The sequence below is a fragment of the Indicator indicator genome, chromosome 8 (assembly GCF_027791375.1).
Source record: "Indicator indicator isolate 239-I01 chromosome 8, UM_Iind_1.1, whole genome shotgun sequence".
NCBI classification, from domain to species: domain Eukaryota; kingdom Metazoa; phylum Chordata; class Aves; order Piciformes; family Indicatoridae; genus Indicator; species Indicator indicator.
The window spans coordinates 23,953,481-23,975,268 of record NC_072017.1 but is presented as its reverse complement, the minus strand read 5'-3'; the positions used below and the strand labels follow the sequence as shown (position 1 = coordinate 23,975,268).

General features: G+C 39.6%; 1 protein-coding gene across 1 annotated transcript in view; it reads left to right on the top strand.

Annotated features, from left to right (window-relative positions):
- FHDC1 (FH2 domain containing 1) overlaps positions 1-20,621 on the top strand; it is a 29,940-nt gene extending 9,319 nt beyond the window's left edge. The window contains exons 4-11 of the mRNA XM_054383175.1: positions 6,797-6,882; positions 6,968-7,068; positions 9,709-9,779; positions 9,882-9,989; positions 10,857-10,927; positions 13,231-13,348; positions 15,440-15,604; positions 18,576-20,621. Of these exons, the coding sequence (XP_054239150.1) occupies positions 6,797-6,882; positions 6,968-7,068; positions 9,709-9,779; positions 9,882-9,989; positions 10,857-10,927; positions 13,231-13,348; positions 15,440-15,604; positions 18,576-20,621 (2,766 nt within the window). The remainder of the gene's footprint in view (positions 1-6,796; positions 6,883-6,967; positions 7,069-9,708; positions 9,780-9,881; positions 9,990-10,856; positions 10,928-13,230; positions 13,349-15,439; positions 15,605-18,575) is intronic.
- The last annotated feature ends 1,167 nt before the right edge of the window (positions 20,622-21,788 follow it).

The following is a 21,788-nucleotide window of genomic DNA, read 5'->3' as shown; positions in this document are numbered from 1 at the left end:
TCCTCTGAAAGAGTCAGAGGAAAACAGTGAAATACTAACTTAAGAAGAAAGTGATTTCTGGTTAACATTGTGTGTGCTCATCAAATTAGGCTGATAGAAAGGGGTTTTTTTCCTTCTTTTCCTCTTTCTGATTTAGATTGTGGTTGTTATTTTGCAACAAGTAGAAAATCTGTCTGATATAAATGTAATTCAGCTAGAACTGCAACAAAAGTTGTTGAATTTTGTCAGAATTTTGTCTGTAATACTCAGCTAGATGCTTTAGATATCCAATAGGTGTGCTACGAGTGAAAATGTTATTTCCTAGCAGATTATTTGACAGCAGGTCTGTCTGTTAAGATAGTCAGGCCAGAGCACTTAAGAAGTGTGTTTAAGGAGGCATTTGATAGATAGAAGAGATTTTATGGTGCAGAGGAGTATTAGAAATTAAGGGACATTGGACATTAGATTTGTTGTTGCTCCCAGGGGAAGGCTGGGAAGAGACTTGTTCCCAGTGTGCAGGTATTTGTATGTATTTAGTTAGTTCTGTGCTTGAGAGATCTCATTGCTCACCATCAGGAAAAGGAAAGCCCCTCTTTCCCTTTGTTGTTCCCACTGTAATTGTTTAACCTCTTGGGAGTTTTCTCAGGGAGGGTTGGGGTGGAGAGGCAAGACAGGGAGAAGATCCCAAGGGTGAGGGTCTGGTGGTTCTGCTGGCATGCAAAACTATTTCAGTACCTTCATGTCCTCATGTTTCAGGTGTTCAAAGATTAAGTGGGTCCCATAACTTGTTTACTACTGTGGCTTCTAAGATTTTTAGTGTAGCCAGTTGAAAAATTCATTCCTTGGAGCTTTTGTTGTTCATCTTTCTCAGTGTGTTTTTTTCCCTAAATGTATGTTTATGGTTCCTCTTGTATGTCCCTTTCTTTTTGTTAGTTTATTGCTTCGCTCCTATAGTCTCCTAGAATAGTGATTCACTGTTTCCTAAGTGGAAGCCGTCAGAACTAAGAGGTAGCCCTCAGAACTACACAGCCTCTCTCCGCCTACACAGAAGTAATCCCAACTCACTACAGGTGTAGCAGTTGAAGTGATGTTACTTATTCTACTGTTCCCTATTCTGTTTAATAGTTCCTAATTTCTTTTTAATCTGACATTGACCTTTCCCGGCAGAATGTTGCACTTGTCCACAGCAAGAGTTCCCTGGGTTAGCCTTAGATGCATCCTGTTCTCATAAAGACCTGCTTTGTTGCAGGGGCTAAGCAGTCAGATCCTAAGAGGTTAGTTGTTATTCAGTTTTCAGTGAGGACTGTTCTGGTGTAACCATGGGTGTAATTCTGCAGTTCCTCTTTGTATCAGGTATTTACAGTCACATATCCCAGTAGCACAGTTGTCTTGCAGGTTGGAATGAGAGCCAGGTACCCCCTGGCAGGCATGTGCTTCACTTCAATAAATGTGTTTGGAGATGGCTCTTCCTTTTTCACAGTATCATAAATCCTAAGTCTGTAAAAGTGAAAGGAGAATGGAACCACCATTCCTGGTCATAACTGCAGAAAGGGCAACTCTGGACTGTCACATTTCTTTTTTAATAACAATGTTTCCAGTTTATCTGATGTGAATAAACATTAGATTTGTGCTTCGGTCTTATCTAGAAGTGTTGTGATATATAGCCACATTACCTGAGTGTTTCCCTCATTACTAGTTTGACATATGTGGCATATCTTACATCATTTCCATCCGTATTATCTCAGGCATCTGATAGACATTCCAGCTATTTGACAGTGGAGGCTCTCTGCATGGGCTAACAAATACATTCAATATCTTGTCTTTACAGTTGTTCTTTCTTTTCTTAATATTGTAATATGGCAACTCTGTTTACATGCAGGTGTCAGTGCTAGTAATTTTCTAGCTTTTTTCCCATAAAAAATCCCAACAACTATGAAAGTTGTTGGGATTTCTCTGTATAAGTGGCAATCACTGGCTCTTTACTGGATGATTTTATCAAACTGAATAAGACCATTATTGAAATATTGGCAGTACTGTGAAGTCTTTTGTCGAACTGAAAACTTTGGAGTATTTTCAAATGCTTAATTTTGAAAACTGGGCAAATTCTTGAAAGTGGCAAACCTGGACCTTGCTGCAGGGTTCCGCTCAATGTTTTGTTCAGGGCCATGAGTGTGGCACCAGCCTAGCCATCATAGAGTGGTTCAAATAAAGACCAATCAAAGGTATAGAAGTTCTTAATACATTAGCAAGTACAATGACATCACTGATTTTGTTTAAGCCTTGTTAGAAGTCCTGCTGTTTGTACCTTACTTTGATTAGCTGTTTTGTAAGATGTAATGGCAGACAGCTGTCATTTATTGGCATCCTGGCCAAGACAGAGAAGAAGCTTTTAGCTGCTTTTATGTGCATGTCTTCAGCAGGCCCAGACTGGTGAACGTTGAGAGAGCTCAGTGTTTAATGAGGTAGAATAGCCAGAATTTGTACTTCAGAAGGGAGCATATCATACTGCTAGTCATCTGTCACTTGTTTTACTGGAATTGTTTCTGTTGGTAAGCTCTGCTCTTTTCAAACCATGTTGGTGTGGTTAACTGCCATTAGGGTTTTGCTGCTTCTGATAGCTGCAGGATTTTCTTTTTGTCGTTTACTGACGGAGGTTTGCCACTGCCCAGGCACGTGCCCATGGTGCCTCCCCAGCTAGCATATTAGCTGATTTCCCATATGCCCTTGTAGTTGGATTTCCCTCTTGGACCTCTTGGGATTTTGGTGTATTTTAACTCTGTTTTAGTTCAGCACCCTGAATGTTTGCATTCAGTAGAGAAATATAAAAACAAACCCAAAACAAACAGAGAAAATGTTTATTTCTTTGGACTATTGCACTTGGCTTTACTTATTTGCAGCGTGGGGAATATTTCACTTATTTGATTGGAATGTGGGGAAAAACGCATTTGCAAGCATATATGAGGATGAGTAGTGTGCTGTTCTATACTTCTCTTCAAAGATCCTCCATGGGAGTGCAACGTACTTGTTCTATGCTATACAGTAAAATCCTACTAGTTGTAAGTGGTGTTGTGGATTGCATAGAAATGACAGAAAACTTGAGTTGCATGAATGCAGTACCTTTCCTGGCTGTGAGGGATAACGAGATACTGGAAACAGACACATCTACTCCAATTGTTCACAAACCAAAGATCAGACTTTCTGTGTTTCATAATGAAGCAAATTGCATCTGTGAGAACCTTCTGTATCTAAAATCTGGTTTAGTGTGCATAGGCATGCATGGACAGTGTCAAATTTATATTCCATATATAAATGGAATGGAAAATTAAATCACTTCACCCAATTTGAGTAATACAGAACTGAGCATACAATGTAATTGTATTCTGTATATATATGCTAGACTACCATATGTGCATGAAGGGAGAAGGTCAGGGCCAAAAGTGGTAGTTATTCATGGTTATTTTAAAATAAACCACATTTTTTAGCTCTTTTGTGATCTCAGACTAATTATAGGCCTGTCTGTATCTGTTCACTTGATTAACAGTGAACATTGTTTTCAGTCCCCATAGTTTCTTTGCAGTTCTTGGCTGTGTTTGGTTTTTAAATTTGACCTCTGCTTCTAGGAGCCGTCAGTGAATCTCAGTTCCCTTTAGAAAGATGTGGACACCATGACTGCAAAGAGAAGAGCCTTTTGAGTAACCTTCCTTGGAACATATAGGAGCAGCCATCCAAAATGTGTTTCAGTAGTTTTTAACTTTGAGGTTCAGAAGATGTTCCTTTTAGTTTATATAATATGTTTTGTTGTTTGTTTTATTTTTCCTCTGCTTCATAGTGAGATAACTGGTCTTTTTCAGTTACGAACTTTGTATTTATGAGTGAATACAAAATAAATTGTTGTCCTAACTTAGCTGTTCCCCAGACTATTTCCTGTTTTAAGGCTGAGTTAATAGAGGATTTTGTCTCTTGAGTTGAAAACCTAGACATGTATGGAGAACCAGGTTACGCTGTGCTGAGTTCCAGGATGAGAAGGACCTTAGAACTGTTTTGTGTTTCTGTTTTGTCTCTTTGTGGAATAGGTCACTATTCTCCACCTTGCTTGGGTTCATGGCTTGTCAGATGAGCTTCTTTGCTGCTTCTCTACCTTTGTAGGTAGAGTTAGACATCTAAGGCAAAGGCAGTAGAGGCTAAGATGGCTGATGCTTTTGGCAGGTGGCTTGGACTCAATGATCTCTGGAGGTCCCTTCCAAACTCTGTGATTCTGTTATGTGGACTGGAAAAAGTGTATCCAGGCAGCAAGAAAAGTCTTTGTTTTAAAGCTGAATAAACGGACTGTATTTTGAGTTTACTAGTGCCCAAAACTTCTTTCATTGTGACATTCACACCTTAGTTACCCATCTGAAAGTAGCCTTGTCAATGTCCTCTTGTGCATGTATAGAAAAGATTCTCCTCTGGATGATTCTAAGATTTAGAACTCCCTTGTGCAAATCCAAGCATTTTTCCTAATATAATAGGGTAGAAGAAAGAGGATTTCATCTATTATCTCTAAAACTAATATTTCACACAGATATCATTGCTTGCTACTTACTACCAAAAGTACAGGTGCTATGAGTAAGTTGTTATCCCTATTACTATCTCATAATGTCTCATTGTTCACTTCTTGTGCATTTAAATCTTAAAATTGCATCTTTCTATACTTGCCTGTGGTTTCTATAATCTTGATTTTGGTGATTTGGGGTGGGTTTTCTGGTGGGCTGCTTTTTGGTTTGGTTTGATTTGGTTTTCTCCACCCTCTCTCTCCCTACTCCAAATCTGAATGCCTATATCCTTTTCTAGGCAAACTTTGGTAGTTGCAACATATTAAAATGAGGCTGGAGAATTTGCAATCTTTGTTGTTGAAGTTGCAGAACACTATTTTTGGAAGCTAGGTTAAAGAACACCTGCAAAGACTAACTAAGATATCGATGTCTCTGACTCCCTACTTTATTAAAAAAGAGGGAAAAAAAAAGTGTTGTTTATTTTGTTTTTTTCTTGCTCATTTAACACCTTAAAAATATCAGGAATGTCAAGTCTGATCTTTCCTGTTTTTTGTTGGCAGACTTCTTAAATTACCCTGTAAATTAGGAGTTTTCTTAGGCCTCAAAAGTGGGTATACTGTTTATCTTAGAAGGAGCTTTTGTCTGAGTGTCTTGAGTTAAATGGTGGAGGGGGAGGGTGTTAGGAGGTAGAGTTAGATACCATTAATAAAAACTGTTCTTTACTTAGGGTTCTCTTTCTCAGGATTAAGGTTTTCTTGGTGTTTCTTTTTGGTGTTAGATTTGGTGTTTGTTTTTATATTGAAAAGGAAGGTTTTCCTATGCTAGGATTAAGTTGGAAATTTTCTTTTACCTTTCTTATTATGCTCTCAACATTTCTTTTTTTTTTTTGTGATGTGGAAAAAGAATAAAAATAAAGCAGAACAAAACTGTTAAAAGAATCACTCTGCTACTCCAATTTTTATTTTAAATCTCTGATTTAGCATAGCATATGTTGTCTTCCACTACAAATCACTGAATTTTTTACTGTGAAACCAGAAAAAATAACTTAAGTGATTCATTTGGAACCTGGAGCTTAAAAAAACGCTATGGATGTCTTTCTAAATCATGGCAACCTCATCACTATGGATGCCTTGGTGTAATGTGCATCTCTACAGGATAGTTTAATACGCTTTCTAAAACTGAAGACTGTCAGTGTAAATGTGGTTGTGAATGGGCTTTAAGTGTAGTGTTATGAAAAGGAAGGATGATGGTGTGTAAATTGATGGAAACAGAAATGATACTGGGTGTGAACTTGTTGGTTGCATGAAGAAGTAGTGTAACCGAGAGCGAGTTCTGCTTTTGCTGTGTTGGAAGATGTGGAAGAAATTCCAGTTACACTTAAACATGTGGATGTATTTTTCCAGTTCTCCTATTTAAATAAATAGTAAATATGTGGGCAGGTCAGTGACTTCCAGATCATGCAGATGGATTTTGGTGGAGCTCGGAAGGAAGAATGACAAAATTAATGCAGTGGTATTTCCTTTGCATAGAAATGATGTTCTCAATGTACTGACAACAAATAAAATGCAAGATTGTGTTTATCTTTAACATATTCCAATTGAATGAAAAAAAAACCCAAAACCCAAACCCCACAAAAACCCCAAAACAACAACGACAACAACAACAACAAAAAGCTCAAGAGCAAGAAATTTACCCTTAAAAGGTTTTAGAGGAAATGGTTGAAGAAAAAAAAACAAAAACCCTGTAACTTAAACCTTAGCTGCATTGTGCCAGAGAGATCTAGGCAATCCTAAAATGGACATATTGTACACAGTTAACTTCAAGCTATTCCAAAGTGTATATCATAGTAGCTGAAGAGTCTAGGATCATTTTTCACATGATCACTTAAGCAGGTATTTCCTGGGGGAACAGCTAGAGAACAGCAAATGGACCAGCTGGTAAGAAAAGAGCTCAGTTTAGAACAGCAGTCTTCTAAACAAAGTGATGAGAGCAATCATTAACCAGAAATCAGAATGATGAATCTGAAATCAGAAATCAGAATTGATGGGGTTGTTGCTAGGTTTTTGAGAGAAGAGTAATGTTACTGAGTTGGTTTTTTTTTTTTTGTGGTTGGGGTGTGTGCAAATTACAAGAGCTTGGACAGTGAAGCCAGTCAGTCACTGAATAGATTTTCTAATGCCTCCTGGTAAGTTAACTGCTTTTCAAGGTGTTTCCTTCCAAAGTGAAGTTAATCTTGAACTTTGGTAGAATTCTTTGCTAGTTTGTATTTTGTTTTTCTTTTCTAGGTGAAGAAATTAAAAGCCTTTGATGGAGATGTATCAAAACTGTCTCAAGCTGATTCCTTCATGTATTTACTAATCCAGGTGCCAAAGTAAGGATATAGTAGGTGTATTCTGTTCATGATAGATGTTCTCTTTTGGCTGTCAGTTCTAAACCTGTTTGTTTGTGTGCTTCAGCTATGCTCTTAGGATTGAAGCCATGGTGTTAGAGAGGGAGTTCTCACCCTCCTGTGCTTCTCTGCAGGATGACATGAAAATTATAAGACGGGCAACAAAAGGTAATTAAACGTGCCAGGACATGCATAATACTCTTGTTTTTGTTAGCATGTTAATTAGTCTGCATTATGGAGACTAGAGCTTGAATTTCAGGTACCTTAGCTATTAAGAGGAAGCTAACTCCCCTCTGACAGATGCCATCAGGGTGTGTCTGGTGAAATTTTGCTTCCAAAATCAAAAATCTGGAGACTTTGGACGCTGGTGATGAGTTGATGGCCAGAGTGTACAAGCTGTGTGTGCAAAACTGACAGAAGAAAAGATGTTCATGGGCAAATTAGAATAAATTGTCTTTTGAGTAGAGTTTGTTCATTTGTGCTCATCACTGCTGATTGAATGTGGTTATTACCCCTCTCTGCTCACGCTTTCAGAGATACCATGGTATAGTTTCCAGATTCCTGTATATGCTGATGTCTTTTGAGATGGCAGTATCAATAGGCTAAAATCATTAATGTGGAGACTTAATACTGTTGCTGTTCCTTTGGTTTCTGGTTTTGTTCTTCATGTTTCTCTACATTTCTCTTCTGTCCTCTGCATTTCATGAGTTTTGCGGTGCTGCAGCAGGTTATTAAAAAAGTAATCTGCTGTCTTCTACTTTGCAGGAAGATAGCTGATTTCCTAGTCTCAGTTAAACATCAGTGTTGACCTTTTCAAATGCCTTGAGTGCCTATTTGTTCTGTACCTCAATAGGAAATTCCTATTTCATGCTAGCAAATTGTTCAACAGGCTTCTACAGCACTACTTAGACTTCTTCTAGTAGCATAAAAGGGCACTGTGGTAAAAATAGCCAACTGTGAGCACCAGTGCTTAGGATAGTCACTTTCAGTGAAAGGGAGAAAAGCCTGGTGTGTTTTTTTCATCAGTGGAGGTTGAACTAGTTCTTCCTGACTCAAACCCAAAAACCAAACCAACGAAAAACAACAACAACAAAACTTAGCTTGGGCTGAGGTTTGAGTTTAGCTTTTTATTTGAATCTCTTTCAAATCATTATTCTTTGTTTTGAGCAATAGACACTTGCAAGGGAATGTGTTACATATAAAAGCAGCCACGCCCTGCTGTCCTTCATGTCCTTCACCCAGGACATCTGTGAACTGATTAATTTGTTCTCTCCAGAGGAGACACTTTGGTCTCCAGCTCCTGCATCAGGCCAGTCATGCAAATCAGACTGAGTGAGCTTCCCTGTGCTTAGTCCACTTGTGTCATGTGCTCTTTCCCATTTGGTCTTTTCACTGCAGGCTTTGTCAATAGCCTGAAGTTGTTTAGGAATCATCTCTACTTTTGTATTCCTATCTCCTGTGTTTCTTTCCTTGTAATTAAGCTGAGAGAATATTTACTTAAAGCCTAATGCTGGGGTGGTCTAAATAGCCTTATGGATTCTCATCTAGCCAGCAAGTGGTTGTAGGCTTTTACTATGCAACATCTTTAGAAGCTTCCTTCTCTTGGCCTTATGAAATTTGGTATTCTCTTTTGTATTTTCTCCTCTTTCTTCCTCCTCACTTCCTCACCTATAGATTGTTAGATCAAAGGTTATTTTATTAGTTCTATGGGTTTAGGCTGCTAACACAAATGACACAAGGGCTGTCTGCTTTCAAAATGATAGATGAGTGCATTATGTTGAGCAGTTAAATGCAGGGTAAGCTATAAAATGTGAATTTGGAAGCAAAATAGTTTTAAAAAATATTTATACTGCAATCAAAAGGATTCCACCTTCTGTGAAGGTCATCAGTGTAAAATGCAGTACCTTACACTGAAACCAGCTCATGTTACTTTTCTTGCTATATGGTCATTGGCAGATTCAGACTTGGTTTGCTGTGCCACTTGCATAATACTAATTTATTAACACTTTACAGGTCTGAATGTCTGTGTCTTGTTTTTAAGGCAATCCCTCTGGTGACTTTTAAGCACATGTATTGTTTTCTGTTCATATGTGGCTGGGTGAAAAGGTGTGTGAATTCAGACAGAGCACTGATGTGCATTTGGCAAAAAATGGAAATATCTGTCAGGTGTGCTTCTGTGATGGAAAAGCCTTGAAAGGCAATTTTATTCCACTTGATTCTTTCCATCACCTGGAGTATAATGTTGTGCTAAATTGTCTTTGATGTGACTGAAGTAAAATAAATGCTTCTTCAAGCTGGCGATCACACAGAAATGATGATTCATAGTGGGAGTGGGATAAGCAAGGAAATTTAAACATTGACTGTTATCTGTTCAAGCCTGATGGCTAAATCTCCCAAAAGAAAAAAGGTGTAGTTGTTCAAAAGCCCAATCCCAGCAGAAGGCAAACGGATCATGCAGGGCCCAGAACACTTGCCTCATGCTGGAATTAGTAGGTGGTGAGGATACTTGACCACTTTGCACATTGCAGGACTGGACAACAATGTTTTGTTAGCTGCTAGGGGTTGCCTTGGAAATAGTACTCTTGCTAAGCTTAAGTCTGAACATGTACATGTGCTTGAGGTTTGTCAGCTGAGCTTGTGAATTTGAATTACATAGTACCATTTCTTTTTCCTATGACCTTTTCAGTTTATTGTAGTTTCATGATAAAATAGACCATTCACCTTTAAAAGCTTGAGGTGAAGAGTTTTGCAACTGTGTGTATTTCTAAACAAACAATTGTTAGACAGCAATTGTCTTGTTCCTCACAGAGTTGATGACTTGTGAGGAGCTGCATTCCATATTGCACTTGGTCCTTCAGGCTGGGAATATTATGAATGCGGTAAGTGACATCCAAAATGGAGATGGCTGATTGTCCAAACTTCCTTGTTGGTATTACAGTCCATTGATGTCATGCCTCAGCTGTTTGCTCTTTTCATTTTAGGGAGGTTATGCTGGCAATGCTGTTGGATTTAAGCTGTCGTCACTGCTCAAGCTGGCGGACACAAAAGCAAACAAACCTGGGATGAGTCTGCTGCATTTTGTTGCTCTGGTATAGAAAAGCTGTGTTGCACCTGCTACAAATGTAGAGCCATAGATGATAAACAAGCAATAGAATGGGGCATGTACCTCAGAAAAAGCAGCTTTTTTACAGTTTTGATTCCAGTCTTCACCTTTTTTTGATCCTGACACAAAATTCACCAGTTTACCCATGACTGATCATCCTATCCACAAACTCATGGAAGATTGAAAGTTTTTATATCACATAAAATTTTACCTTCATCTGACATCTTCAATGTGACATTTCTTTTATTGTCCTGAATTCTTGCTCTGTGGAAGTGATTTATTTTGATAAATATTCTTTCAGCCACCCTGTTGAATCTTTTGAGTGGTATTTTTGGTAGAGGGTTTTTTTTTCCCCTCCCTCAGTGACTGACATGCATTTTTAAGCTGCTGAAGACGTTTTGTTTGTTTTTTTTCAAATGACCCTTGTTCCCTTTCAAACTTTCTGATTTTATCAGAGAGAGAATTTCTGATAATAAGGAATTAATTGGTGTTTGTGCAGGAAACATTGTGTCTTCTTGAACAATGGGCATCAGTAAATTGTCTTTTCCTGACTTTCCCTGTTAATACGTGTGGCTTGCGTTTACTAGCAGAAACAGTTGTAATCATACACTGCAAAATGGAAGCTGTTGTTTGAAGTTTCCAGTTCTGATCTCTGCCTTTTGTTCAGGGGTGTCCTCTGCTCAATTGTATTGTTAGGATTGTGTTAGGATTGAACAGGAGGAAAAACAACATGGGAGAGAAACCTTTTAAATGCCCCCCCAGAGGCTTTAGAACTGCTGGATTCAGGGACTTTGCCATGGTGTTGGAATGTTAATGGATTGTATGTGTTTTGGCTTTGTTCTGTTTATTTTAGGAAGCCCAAAAGAAAGATGCAGCTCTTCTCAACTTTTCAGAAAAAATTAGGGACGTTCATGATGCTGCCAGGTAAGTCAAAAGAAAACAGCGAACCGTGACTTGGAATTTTCTTACTTGTGGAGCAACAAGATTTGTTCAGAGAAGTCTTGGCACCAAAACTGAGATCTTTACAATTGTTTACTGTAGCTTTGAGGATTTCATTTCTATTTGCTAGCAGAAGTATTCCTGCAATGTGCCTTCAGGTGTGAGGTTTTTTATGGCACACTTTCCATAGTTTTTTGGTAGTTTTGTCTCTGTCAAATACATGTGCGTGTATATTGTTTTTAAGGGATTGAACTAAAAGCATGTTACTGGTTTTCCTTGAGCAAATTTTCATCTGTCTCTGAGCAGGCGACAATACTGTTCCAAATCTGATACCAGGTACAGTTACTGGCCCTGGTTTCTATTAGATGCTTTTTTTGATATTTTGTTTGCTTTTCTGTTTCTGTTTTGGATGGAAAATCTGAAGTTTTTGGGGCCTTGTGTTGTTTTCATCTGAAAGTCTCTAGCTGCATAATTTTAAACTGTACCTGATTTGTACCTTTCTCACAAAAGCAAGAAAAGCAAGTACAGTTAGCAAGTGCAATCTAAGACCCAAAAAATGGAAGCTAGCAGTGCTGGAGTTCAGTTCCCCAGTTTTGCAGTTTCCTTACTCTTGAGCTTTGGCCAGTCTATTTACATTCTTTTCTAGTTATAAAGTGGGTCCAATCTCTTAGATCTAATGCAGGGCTAAGTTATGTCTGCAAAGGACTCTGAAATCTTCAGAGGAAAGGAGTGGCCATAGAGTTAATCAGAAAATTTTTGAGAGACCACCTGTGTGGCTTTCTGCCATCCAACCCACACATCTTTCTGGCAGTCTGCCATGTGGCCTGCTGGGGAATGTAGCCTCTCTATGCATCCAAGCCCCCTGGCAAACAGCAGGGGAACAGGCAGAATCCCAAATATGGTGATTTTGGTTTTTTTCAACCACTTTGTTCTTTGATCACATTTGTGTTTGAAAATATTCTGTTGTAACTCATTTTGAAATCTATTCAGAGAATGCACTCTGTACAGGAAAATGAAACAAAACGAAATTCATGTCTCACCATTGGGCATGAGGAAAATCTTTATTAGAGCCAACTGTCATGTACAAGTTGCTCATAAATCCTCCCAATTAGAGCATGTTAAAACAACTGCCAGTATGTTCTTTACTTTTTTTATCTTCCCTTCTTTACTTGTAGACCATCTTCTTCCTTGTCGTGATCATAAAAATACAACCTGTATCTTCTACTGCTTTTCTTACTTGCAAAACCACCCATGGTCTGCCCAGAACAGGGAACTAACCTTTGCAGGTGAAGTAAGCACACTAAAACCAGCACACATTATATTTATTTGTGTGTTCACTGACAAACTTAAGCATGCTGCCACTATCCACTGCCATGTGGACTTCAATCTGTCTGCCACAAATTCTGCAACAGCTTCACTGTTTTTAAGTCATACTGCTGGTGAACTTACCTTAGTTAGGAGGAAGTACACAGTTATTTATCATTTTAGAAATTGTAGTGCCTCGATTCCTAGGCAAAGCTCAGATCTCTTGTGAGGGAAATGCCATAGATTTAGAAGCATCTGCCTTCAAATGACTGAGAGATTTGGGTGGGAGCTCCCATTTTATGTAGTATGGGTCTCCCATGATAAAGCTTAGATTGCAACAGCTTTTTCCTATGGATTTCAGTTTCTGAGTTCTCCACAGGAGCAGCTCTACTGCTGTTATGTGGTAGAAGGATTAAATGTTGCTGAGACAGCTTAGAAGAACTTTCTGTGCAATTTCGTGATGCCAAATGCTACTACCAGAATGGGTAGCCTTGGCTGACAAGTCCCTTGTGACTCCTTTTTTGTGCCAGCTCCTGTACTTAAACAGCCATGTTAGCAGCTGGAGCAAGTGAGTTATCCATCTGGAAGCAAATTGTTTTTTCCTTTTTCTAGTTAATTTTCAGTACACAGACATGGCTGGCCATCTAGAAAATGAGTGCCAGGCACCAGGCAGAGAAAAGGAACACCTGGTCAGTGGCAGGGCAGCATTACCTTTTCTCATGGTAAGGTTGGATGGGACTGGCTGGAGTTAATTGTGAAACCACACCCCATGGGAATCTTTTCAGGTTGCAAATAAGAAGAAATGTGCTTATCTCTCTCATAACTTTTAGTGTCTACTCTGGAAAGATTTCCTGAACAGGTAGGTCTTGTTTGATAGCCAGGTTGCACCTCATATTAAACATCCACTTTTGAAGCGTATTGTGGCTAACCTGTGGGTAACTCCCTCCTCCTTGATAAGCATTCTTTATATATGCTATTTTTAGGTTATCCATTGATAATATAGAAGCAGAGCTCCACTCACTGTCTTTCAAGGCAAGATCTGTTAGAGACAGCATTCGGAGAGACCCAAAACTCTTTCACCAGATGGAAAGCTTTCTCCAGGTTTGTAGGATATCCATGTAACTGTTGCTCGAATACAGGAGCATTCCTCAGCTGAATGTAATCTGTGTGAACATGTTAGTAAACAGAAGTGTTGTGCTAATACATCTAGCCTATCAGTTGTACAAAGGTGTTTCAACTGCATGATGTTTGTCAAGTAAGAATGTTGGAAGGACTGTATTTTTACAGGGAGGGATATTGAGTGTACGTTGCCCCAGGCTTGTTAGGCAAGCATGTTTAATGCCTGTGAAATGGCTGATGAAGATCAGTAGTTAAAATATGAGACAGTTTGGGCTGGTTTCTGGTTTTGTACTTTGCAGCTGCCCAAAATGTGGTATCTCCATGTTAAGTTATACTGGGGCATGCCAGTTTTAGCTGAGGCTGTGCTGTGTATCTGAATCCTGATTGTTGGGGGACTGAAGAGATTTTGTTAGAACCTGGAAGGTTAGTTTTCTCTGCTAATTTACCTTTAGCACAGATTTTTTCTTTATTCTGGGCCATACCATTACTTCTGGGTGGTTTCTTTTTATTTAGAACTGCAATGATTTTATGAAGAAGAATATGTATAGCGCTGAGTACATGTGATGATGCTTGGAGAAACACATCGTATACTTCAATTAAATAATTTTTCTGGTTTGTACTATAGATAATTAGTAAAAGTAAGAAAGCAGGTGTTGATCTGGAACTTAATCCACCCTGATCTTCAACTTGCAAATGCAGTTAATAGTCCCTGCAGTATTTCAGGAGATGAGAAGCTGGTGAAGAGGGGGGTGGGTGAAGATTAAAATACCTGTCCTCATTCACTCTGAATTGTTGGCTTGTATCCATCACACCCAGACTCTTTAATGTTATGTTCTAACATGTTCAGGATTTTTTTTTTTTCATTTAATAGCTGGGTTTATATAAGACTACAACCTTGTTTAGGCCACATTCCAAAAGAAATGTTGGAGAAAAAAATCATTTTAAGAATGCATACCTTACATAAACACTTCCGGTTTTTGTTCCTAAATTATAGGTGATAACCAAGCTGATTTAAAAGTCAGCTTTCATTATCTCAGCCTTGTGAATAAATTACTGAAATATGTGGGAGGAACTAATTTTCTATGGATGCTTTTATCAATTGTCCAGTTTATCTCCAGTCCAGCTTTTTATTGGGTGCTTTTTTTCGGTTTGGTCTGGCTTTTTTTTTTAAAGACCAACAAGTAAGATTTGTTCCTACCCTGCTTACTGGCATACTTAGCCAAGTAACTTTCTGATAGCAGGGTTGGCTTAAATGATCACCAGTGCCTCAGCTGCCTATTGGCATCTTGGGGTTGCAGTATCAAAAGTATTTAGGTGATCATAACTTAGTGTCAGAGAACACTTTTCTTCCCAGATTACTTTGAGCCACATGTGGTCTCAGATCTGGAATTGTGCAAGAATGGGAGTGAATGGTGATGTGGATAGGGGAGACAGAAGCAACTGCTGAAAGCATGTAAAGTAGTTCTGCTCAAATTCTAACCACAGCCTTATTTTCTTCCTCCTGAACTTTTTCCCACTAATCTCCTCCAAACCTATCTGTATAGCTCTGCACTTAACGATTCAAAGATCTACTTTATGGGGACATTTTCTGGATGTCTCAATTCCTTATCTTTCTGATCTGAAAACCTTTTTTATTTTGGTCTAGGATTATCTTAGGAACAAGTCGATTCTGTAATGTATATCTATGAATGTATGTACATGGTTTTGGGAGAAGAGTGAGGGTGGAGGAATATTCTGTTTATGTTTAGTCGAAAGGTTCAGGAATAATGGAAAAATAAGTCATGCGGAACTTCCAAGGAGTTCCAGGTAGTCTGTCAGTGTTCTAGTACAGTATTTTATTTTACTCATCTAAAAATTAAAGTTGTAGGTTTGTTCAAGGGCTTTTGAAGTTTTGCCTGGCTTTCCCTGACCTTCTTTACTCAGTTTGCTGAAATGACATGTTTCCTTTTGTGAATAAGACTTCTCCTTCAAAGTGTTAATATTCTGGGCTCTATAAGTTGCTAATATATACATGACCTCTTGTGACTTTAATTTTTCTGCCTGGTTCGTATCATAATGTGTTTTTTGCTACAGTTTGCTGTAAGACATCTAAAGGAGCTTGAACACCAGAAACGGGAATTACAAAAGGAGGGAAATGCTCTCATTGATTTTTTCTGTGAAGACAAAGAAACTATGAAGTTGGATGAATGTTTCCAGATATTTAGGGACTTCTGCATAAGATTCGACAAGGCTGTTAAGGTGAGAGTAGTGAATGAGTTTCTCACACATCTGAAATAGGTCTTGGCTCACTGGAATTGAATTGTTTCTTCTGCTCAAGGGACGTTTTATATCTCGCGGTATTTGATGTATTTGCTCAAACAGCTACAGCAAACTGCCCTCCTGTAGGCATTCCTTGCCAGAAGGCAGGTGTGAAATGGTTGTTCTGCCAAGCTCCATGTGCAGTCCCATGGCTCTGCAGGTGGGACCAGGCCATTGAGATGATACGTCAGGGTAGTCTATTGGTGTGCTTGTAAGTGGGCTCTTTCCTCTTCTTTTAGTGAGGTCAGATGAGCAGTGAGACAGATTGCACAGACTTCTTGGCTAATACTCACTGTTCAGGGATTGGACTGGTAATGTTAGATGACTGGAAAGGCCTTGAGATATGTCACTCCATTATATAGATATACCAAACTAAATTGGCACTAGCTCAGGCTTCCCACTGCCCTCTTTTACATGGCCAGACACGCTGTGCCAAATAAGGACTGCGTATTCTACTTTGCTCTTTCAAATGTTTTTTTTAGGTGAAAACTCAAGAAATGAGACAGGTGTACGACACCAACATACCTCAGCCCCAGTGTGACCATTCATTTGCAAAGTATCCCAAATTGGTCCTAAATAATTGCAGAAATATGCTAAGACAAAAGAGAAGTATTGGCATTGGCTCCAGATTTGATTCATCAAAGTTTGCATATTGTTACAAATAATATTTTTTAGACCTCCTAAATAGCATGAATTAAGATGTATCCACACATTTCTTTATTTTTCTGCCTTAGGTAATCTGCATTTGACAGCACTTTGTGTAAGAGCTTTAGTTCACAAAAGAGAGAACAGGCTTGATTTGTAGCAAGCTGACAGGATGTTCAGCTGGCATGCCTAGTGTACCATTAGCTTACCTAACCTTTACCACCCAAAGCAGCAAGCAGTTAGTCATGTGTGTGAATGTTACACAAATACATAAACCCAACTGGTGGTAACTGTTGCAGACATTGTAGAGAGAGGTGACTGCACGCATAGATGTTTGTTTATTTGGGATTGGGGATTTAATTCATAGTCACACATTGCGAGTGGTTGTGGGACAGCTCTTAATTTGAGGTCCAATGGGGATCCTTCCTCTTTGTCTCCGTAGTAAGTGGTTACACTCTAGAAATGACAAATTGGTCTCTTATTTGCAAATACAGAGAAGACTTGCTTACTATGTATTTTGTGGGGATTTAGCTCTTTGGTAGGGGTTCCCTACAAAATTATCAGAATAATTCAGGATAAAGATTGCACTTCTGACAAGTGCATGTGATGTTGGGACCGCACGGCCAGCAGTTTAAAAGGATGGCTCATCCCACAGTGGCCTTGTGTGCATATTTTGCATCTTTAAACATATTTTAAAAGTTTTTAACATGTCTGTCTGTGCTTAAAATAGATGTTTCATTTGAATAAAGTCTTCTGAAATATGTTTGGGTGAGGTTAAAATGCTCTGTGTCTAATGTGGAATATGATAATAATATCTACAATTATTTTTAACCATTTATTTTTACAATGGGGTGTTTAAAGTTGAGCTTTAGCGTTTGGCAAGAATTCATTCTGTAATTCCATACCTGTGAAGGAAAGCTCCCTGTCACAGACATTTTTCCTGAAATGCAAGTTTTTTTCCTTTTTCCTTTCATAAGTGTTCAGGTTTCTTAGGTCTTTCCTGCATCTTAGCTTTCAGAACTCAGTGTGTCTCAGGAGGTGTAAATTAACCCATTCATCAAAAAGAGGTTCAGCATTAGGCTTTTGTTTACTGAAAGCTTTCAGGCAATTTTTTCTAGTTGTGCAGCACCTCTGTTTTCACAACAAAGGGAAGATCAAACTAGACAGTGCTTCAGACAAATAAAGGTGTGGGTTTTTTAAACAGTGTATAATTACTTAGAACAGATTTAACAACATACTGGAAAATCATGTAATTTTTGAGTCCTCTCTCAAGACTCATCTCCTCCTCCTTTTGCTACAGCTGTACTGGCTCTAGAAAATGAGGTTCTCCATTTTAGAAAATAACCTGGAAAGTTCAACCAAAGGTTCAGCTAGATTAAATCTAAAGCCTAGGGGTGGCAGAATGTTGATATTTGCAGTAATGCACTCCTAATGATTTTAGTAAAAAGGTGTTACTATGTTGTATTTCAAATACAAACTAGCTCTTCTTATGGCTTCCTAAACCAAAGCCCCTCAGCCTAGCTGCCAAAATCTCCAGCCTGCCCTGAGCAACCTCTGTGCAGTAGTTGCCAGCATTTGAAGCCAACAATGAATGCAAGATCCAAAACTGGAGTGAGGCATTGATTAATAGTCCTTGAGTGCTATCAGTTGACGTCTCAGTAATGATGATTAAGACATTGTGTAAGCTTTTGGTTTTGTTTTCATATGCAATTAAGTAATGTCTTTTCCCAAAATTTCTAATTGATTGTGTTCAAGTCATAGGTTAGTAGCACCCTGTAGAAACTGCGTGTGCTGAGGAACAATTGCAATTGTAATACGGGAGGATGGAAGGAAAATACTGGCTGGGTACTCTTCAGGCAAATTTCTCTTAAAATATCAATGCTGTGATCAGGTAGAGGTTTACTCACCTGATAAAATTGACAGCTTTAAACCTAGTGGGGACTAAATGCTCTCCATCCTATAGCCAGAACTATTTGCCTGCAATTGACACCCAGTTGGCTTTGATAGGTCACATTCTTGGTCTCTGCAGGCATTTGTGCATTTTTTTTCTTATGCTGACCAGACTGATGAGTTGCCAGCATTAGTTATGCAGGGAACTGCTCTCCATGCAGGCTGTGGTTGCCATGGTTATTTCTTGTGTGTATTTATTGGGGGTTGGAGAGGAAGGTGATAGTAGTAGGAGCTAACTGCATGGGAAGATAAAGGACTTGTTCTCATGCATAGGATACTGTCCTCTGAGACATGTGTTTATGCTTTTCCTCATCAGGAAAATAGAGAACGAGAGATCCAGGAGCTTCATAGTCTGCAAAGGCGAAAGGAGCTGGAGGAAAAACGTCGATCCTGGGCAGCTGGAGAGCTTGGGAGCTTTGGGCGGAGCAGCAGTGAAAATGATGTGGAGATGCTGGCCAAAAAAGGACTTGAAGAATTTCTTCCCTTCTTGCAGCAGAGACCTCAAAGCCCTTCATACAGAAACCCTAATTCTAGACGCTCTCGACTTTCTTTGGGGATTACTGCAGACAGGGAGCTGCAGAGTTTCCTGGAAATCGCAAAAGATGAGGATGCAAACAAGTTTAACAGCCTTCCCCGTGCAAACACCCGACAGGCAAGACCAAACACAGCCTGGGAAGAATCCAAAGAAACAAGAGATCTCAACTTAAATACCTTGCACTTACACGAACAGTCTGAAACCAAAGTGAAAAGTGGTGGCCTACTGAAGGTGCCTCCAGCTCAGCCCAGTCACTTGAGTGGCTCAACCAGTCCTGGTGCCCGTTACTCACAACGAAATACCGACCACAACATGCACACTTCCAATGTGTCCTGCGAGGAGTCCACAGATATAAACGCACTGGCCCTTGCAATTGAAGAGCATGAACTTGTTAAAGGATTGTGTAAGTTTGATATTCAAGGAGCAAAGCCTACAGAGGATACACCTTTACTGTATGTGGAGGATGCTGGTGGAACAGACTTGGAGACTTTAGATGATCTAAGTTTTCATTCCCTTAGCACTGCCGATGATGACCTGCCCCCAGTTGGCGGAAGTTCCAGAGAGGCCCACGACCATAAGGCCAAGACAGCGGAGTGCAAAAGTGAAGCTTCAGAGCCCAGCAGCAGCAGCCAAGTGTCTATGGATACAAGTGTTTCAGGAAGTAGGGAAGATGGGCCAGTGTTCTACATGTCAGATACAACAACCGATTGTTCTTTGATACTGGACTCTGAAGAGGGCAATGATTTTAAATCAGCAGGCAATGGAATAAGAAGTGAGGCTGTCAAAGCACACTTTTCTGGGAATGATACTCAGGACAGGGCTCGAACGTTCTTTTCAAACCTGAATTCTTCTTCTGCCAAGGATCTGTCTCTTCACGCTTCCACAAATGATAAGGATGATGCCAATATCAAGCATGCCCTTCCTAAAGAAAAGACCATAAAAGCTAAAGATGCAGCAGGACCAAAGAGAAACTCTCTAAAAGACAGATCTCCAAGCTCCTCAAAACCTATTGGCACTCGCCCTAGCCACACAGCTCCTTCCAGACCTGTAAGAACTTTGAATGCCTCTGAGAATGAAAGTATGAGGAAAGTGGTGCCTATTTCTCGGTCAAACAGAGCACCGAGCAGCATGAAAAAGCCAGAAGCCAAGCCGGCGCTTCGTGAAACCAGTACAGTGGAAAGTCGACTGTCCCGTCGCAGCTCTGTCCGAGGCACAACAGACACCCTGCCAAGAAGTCCTTACAGGCATAGCATATCAGTAGAAGAGCCAAAGTTACAAAGAGGTACTGTCACCTCAAGCAGTGCTCATTTTGAGAGGGATAGAGTATCTCTCAAGAAGCCAAGCTCTAAACCTGTTAGGAATAATGTCAAATCAAAGGTAGATGAAGCAAAGATGTGTCGCTCCAGTGTAAAACCCCAGACTCCCACAGATGACACTAAGGTTGCCCCAGTCAGTGTTCCCAAAACACCATCCACTGTCCCAAACTTTGCAAGGAATACAGTGGCTTCTTCTTCAAAGCGTGCAAAAGTGGATCTATCCAGCTCGTCAAGACCTCCAGCCATCACAAGGTCTGTGTCCCAGAGACTGCCTAAGGTGAAAGCAGCAGTGACCTCTGATGATCCAAGTCCAAAGGAGAACAGTGTGAGTACCTTGAAGAGAGCAAGTAGTGCCAGAATGGTTGGAAGAAGCATCCTGCAGGGAGAAGCTGTTAGCACTAAACTAGAGCCTGCACCAGAGGAGCAGGGAGCAGGAGAAAAGGCCTCTCTTAAACTGAAGGATGCAAACAGGACCACAATTGGTAAAATACTGAAGCCACTACTGAAATAAAGGAGTTTTTCGAGTCTTGGAATGTGAACATTTGTTCAACCACTGGATGTCTGTTATGAAATTCCTTAAAACAGTAACATTGCCAATAAGCAGCATCATGTGCTCATGAAGTACAGCACACTGCTGGAAAAGAGCAAGTAGTTGTGTTCTGGTCTTAATCCTTTTTAATGAATATGAATGTATTTGAAGCTACTGTGACAGAATGTGAGTGTAACAGCCAAACTTTACATATTTGTGGTACAGAAGGTCACCAAAAGCCAAGAAGTTTTAAGAAGTTAAACTACAAGCTTTGCGACAGAAAACATGGATAAAGGCCAGTTTTTGTGTATATAAAATTATTGCTTAAGACTCCAGCCCTTGTGCAGGTTGGTTCCTTATTTGACGTCAAAGTGAATCCTGTGGAACAGTACTGAAAACAAACTTAGGTGATTGTGCTTTCCGTTGCTTTCAACTCCTTGGATTCAGGAACTCTTCTTGCCTGTTGCAAAGTCCATTGCTGGCAATTGGACAGACTGGGAACTGCTGGCCAAAAAATAGTAAACCAAGACATTTGCTGTTTGTGGCTGTCTTTAACCTCACTGAAGAATTTATAGCATGTTTTATGAATGTGTATGTGTGCCTGGAGGTGGCTTTCTGCTGGGCAGGAGGTTTATTCTCCAAGAATGTGGCAGCATTGTCTTGCATGCACAAATAATATGGCTGGTGCTGCATTGAGTAGCACAGCTGGAGGCTGTGCCTGTTGGAAGGGCCATTGGTAACCATTGGGATGATGACTACTCCTGACTAGTTTTGGTTACAAACAAACTTGCCAGCTTTTGGTCATAGAGAAGTGCCATATATTTATGATACATATCAAGGATGTATGCAGTTCAGCTCTTGAGGGCTGCAATGTAGTGCTGAGCACTTTCTTACCAATCTGTGTTTCCACTGGTTTATCCACTACCAAATTACTTGAATGTTACAATGGCTCTGACTGAGCCATTAATTTCCCTGCCTCCTCCTCCTGCCCTCTCTTTCCTTGTCAACATGAATATTTAGCATGAAACACAGAGCTTACGCATGTCAATGTTTTTGTAGACTTCCTTGGTTGCTTTGAATGTGGATTTTAATGTTTAAAGACTCTAAAGGATGAATTAAACTAGTATTTTATAAGCTTTTTACAAAATA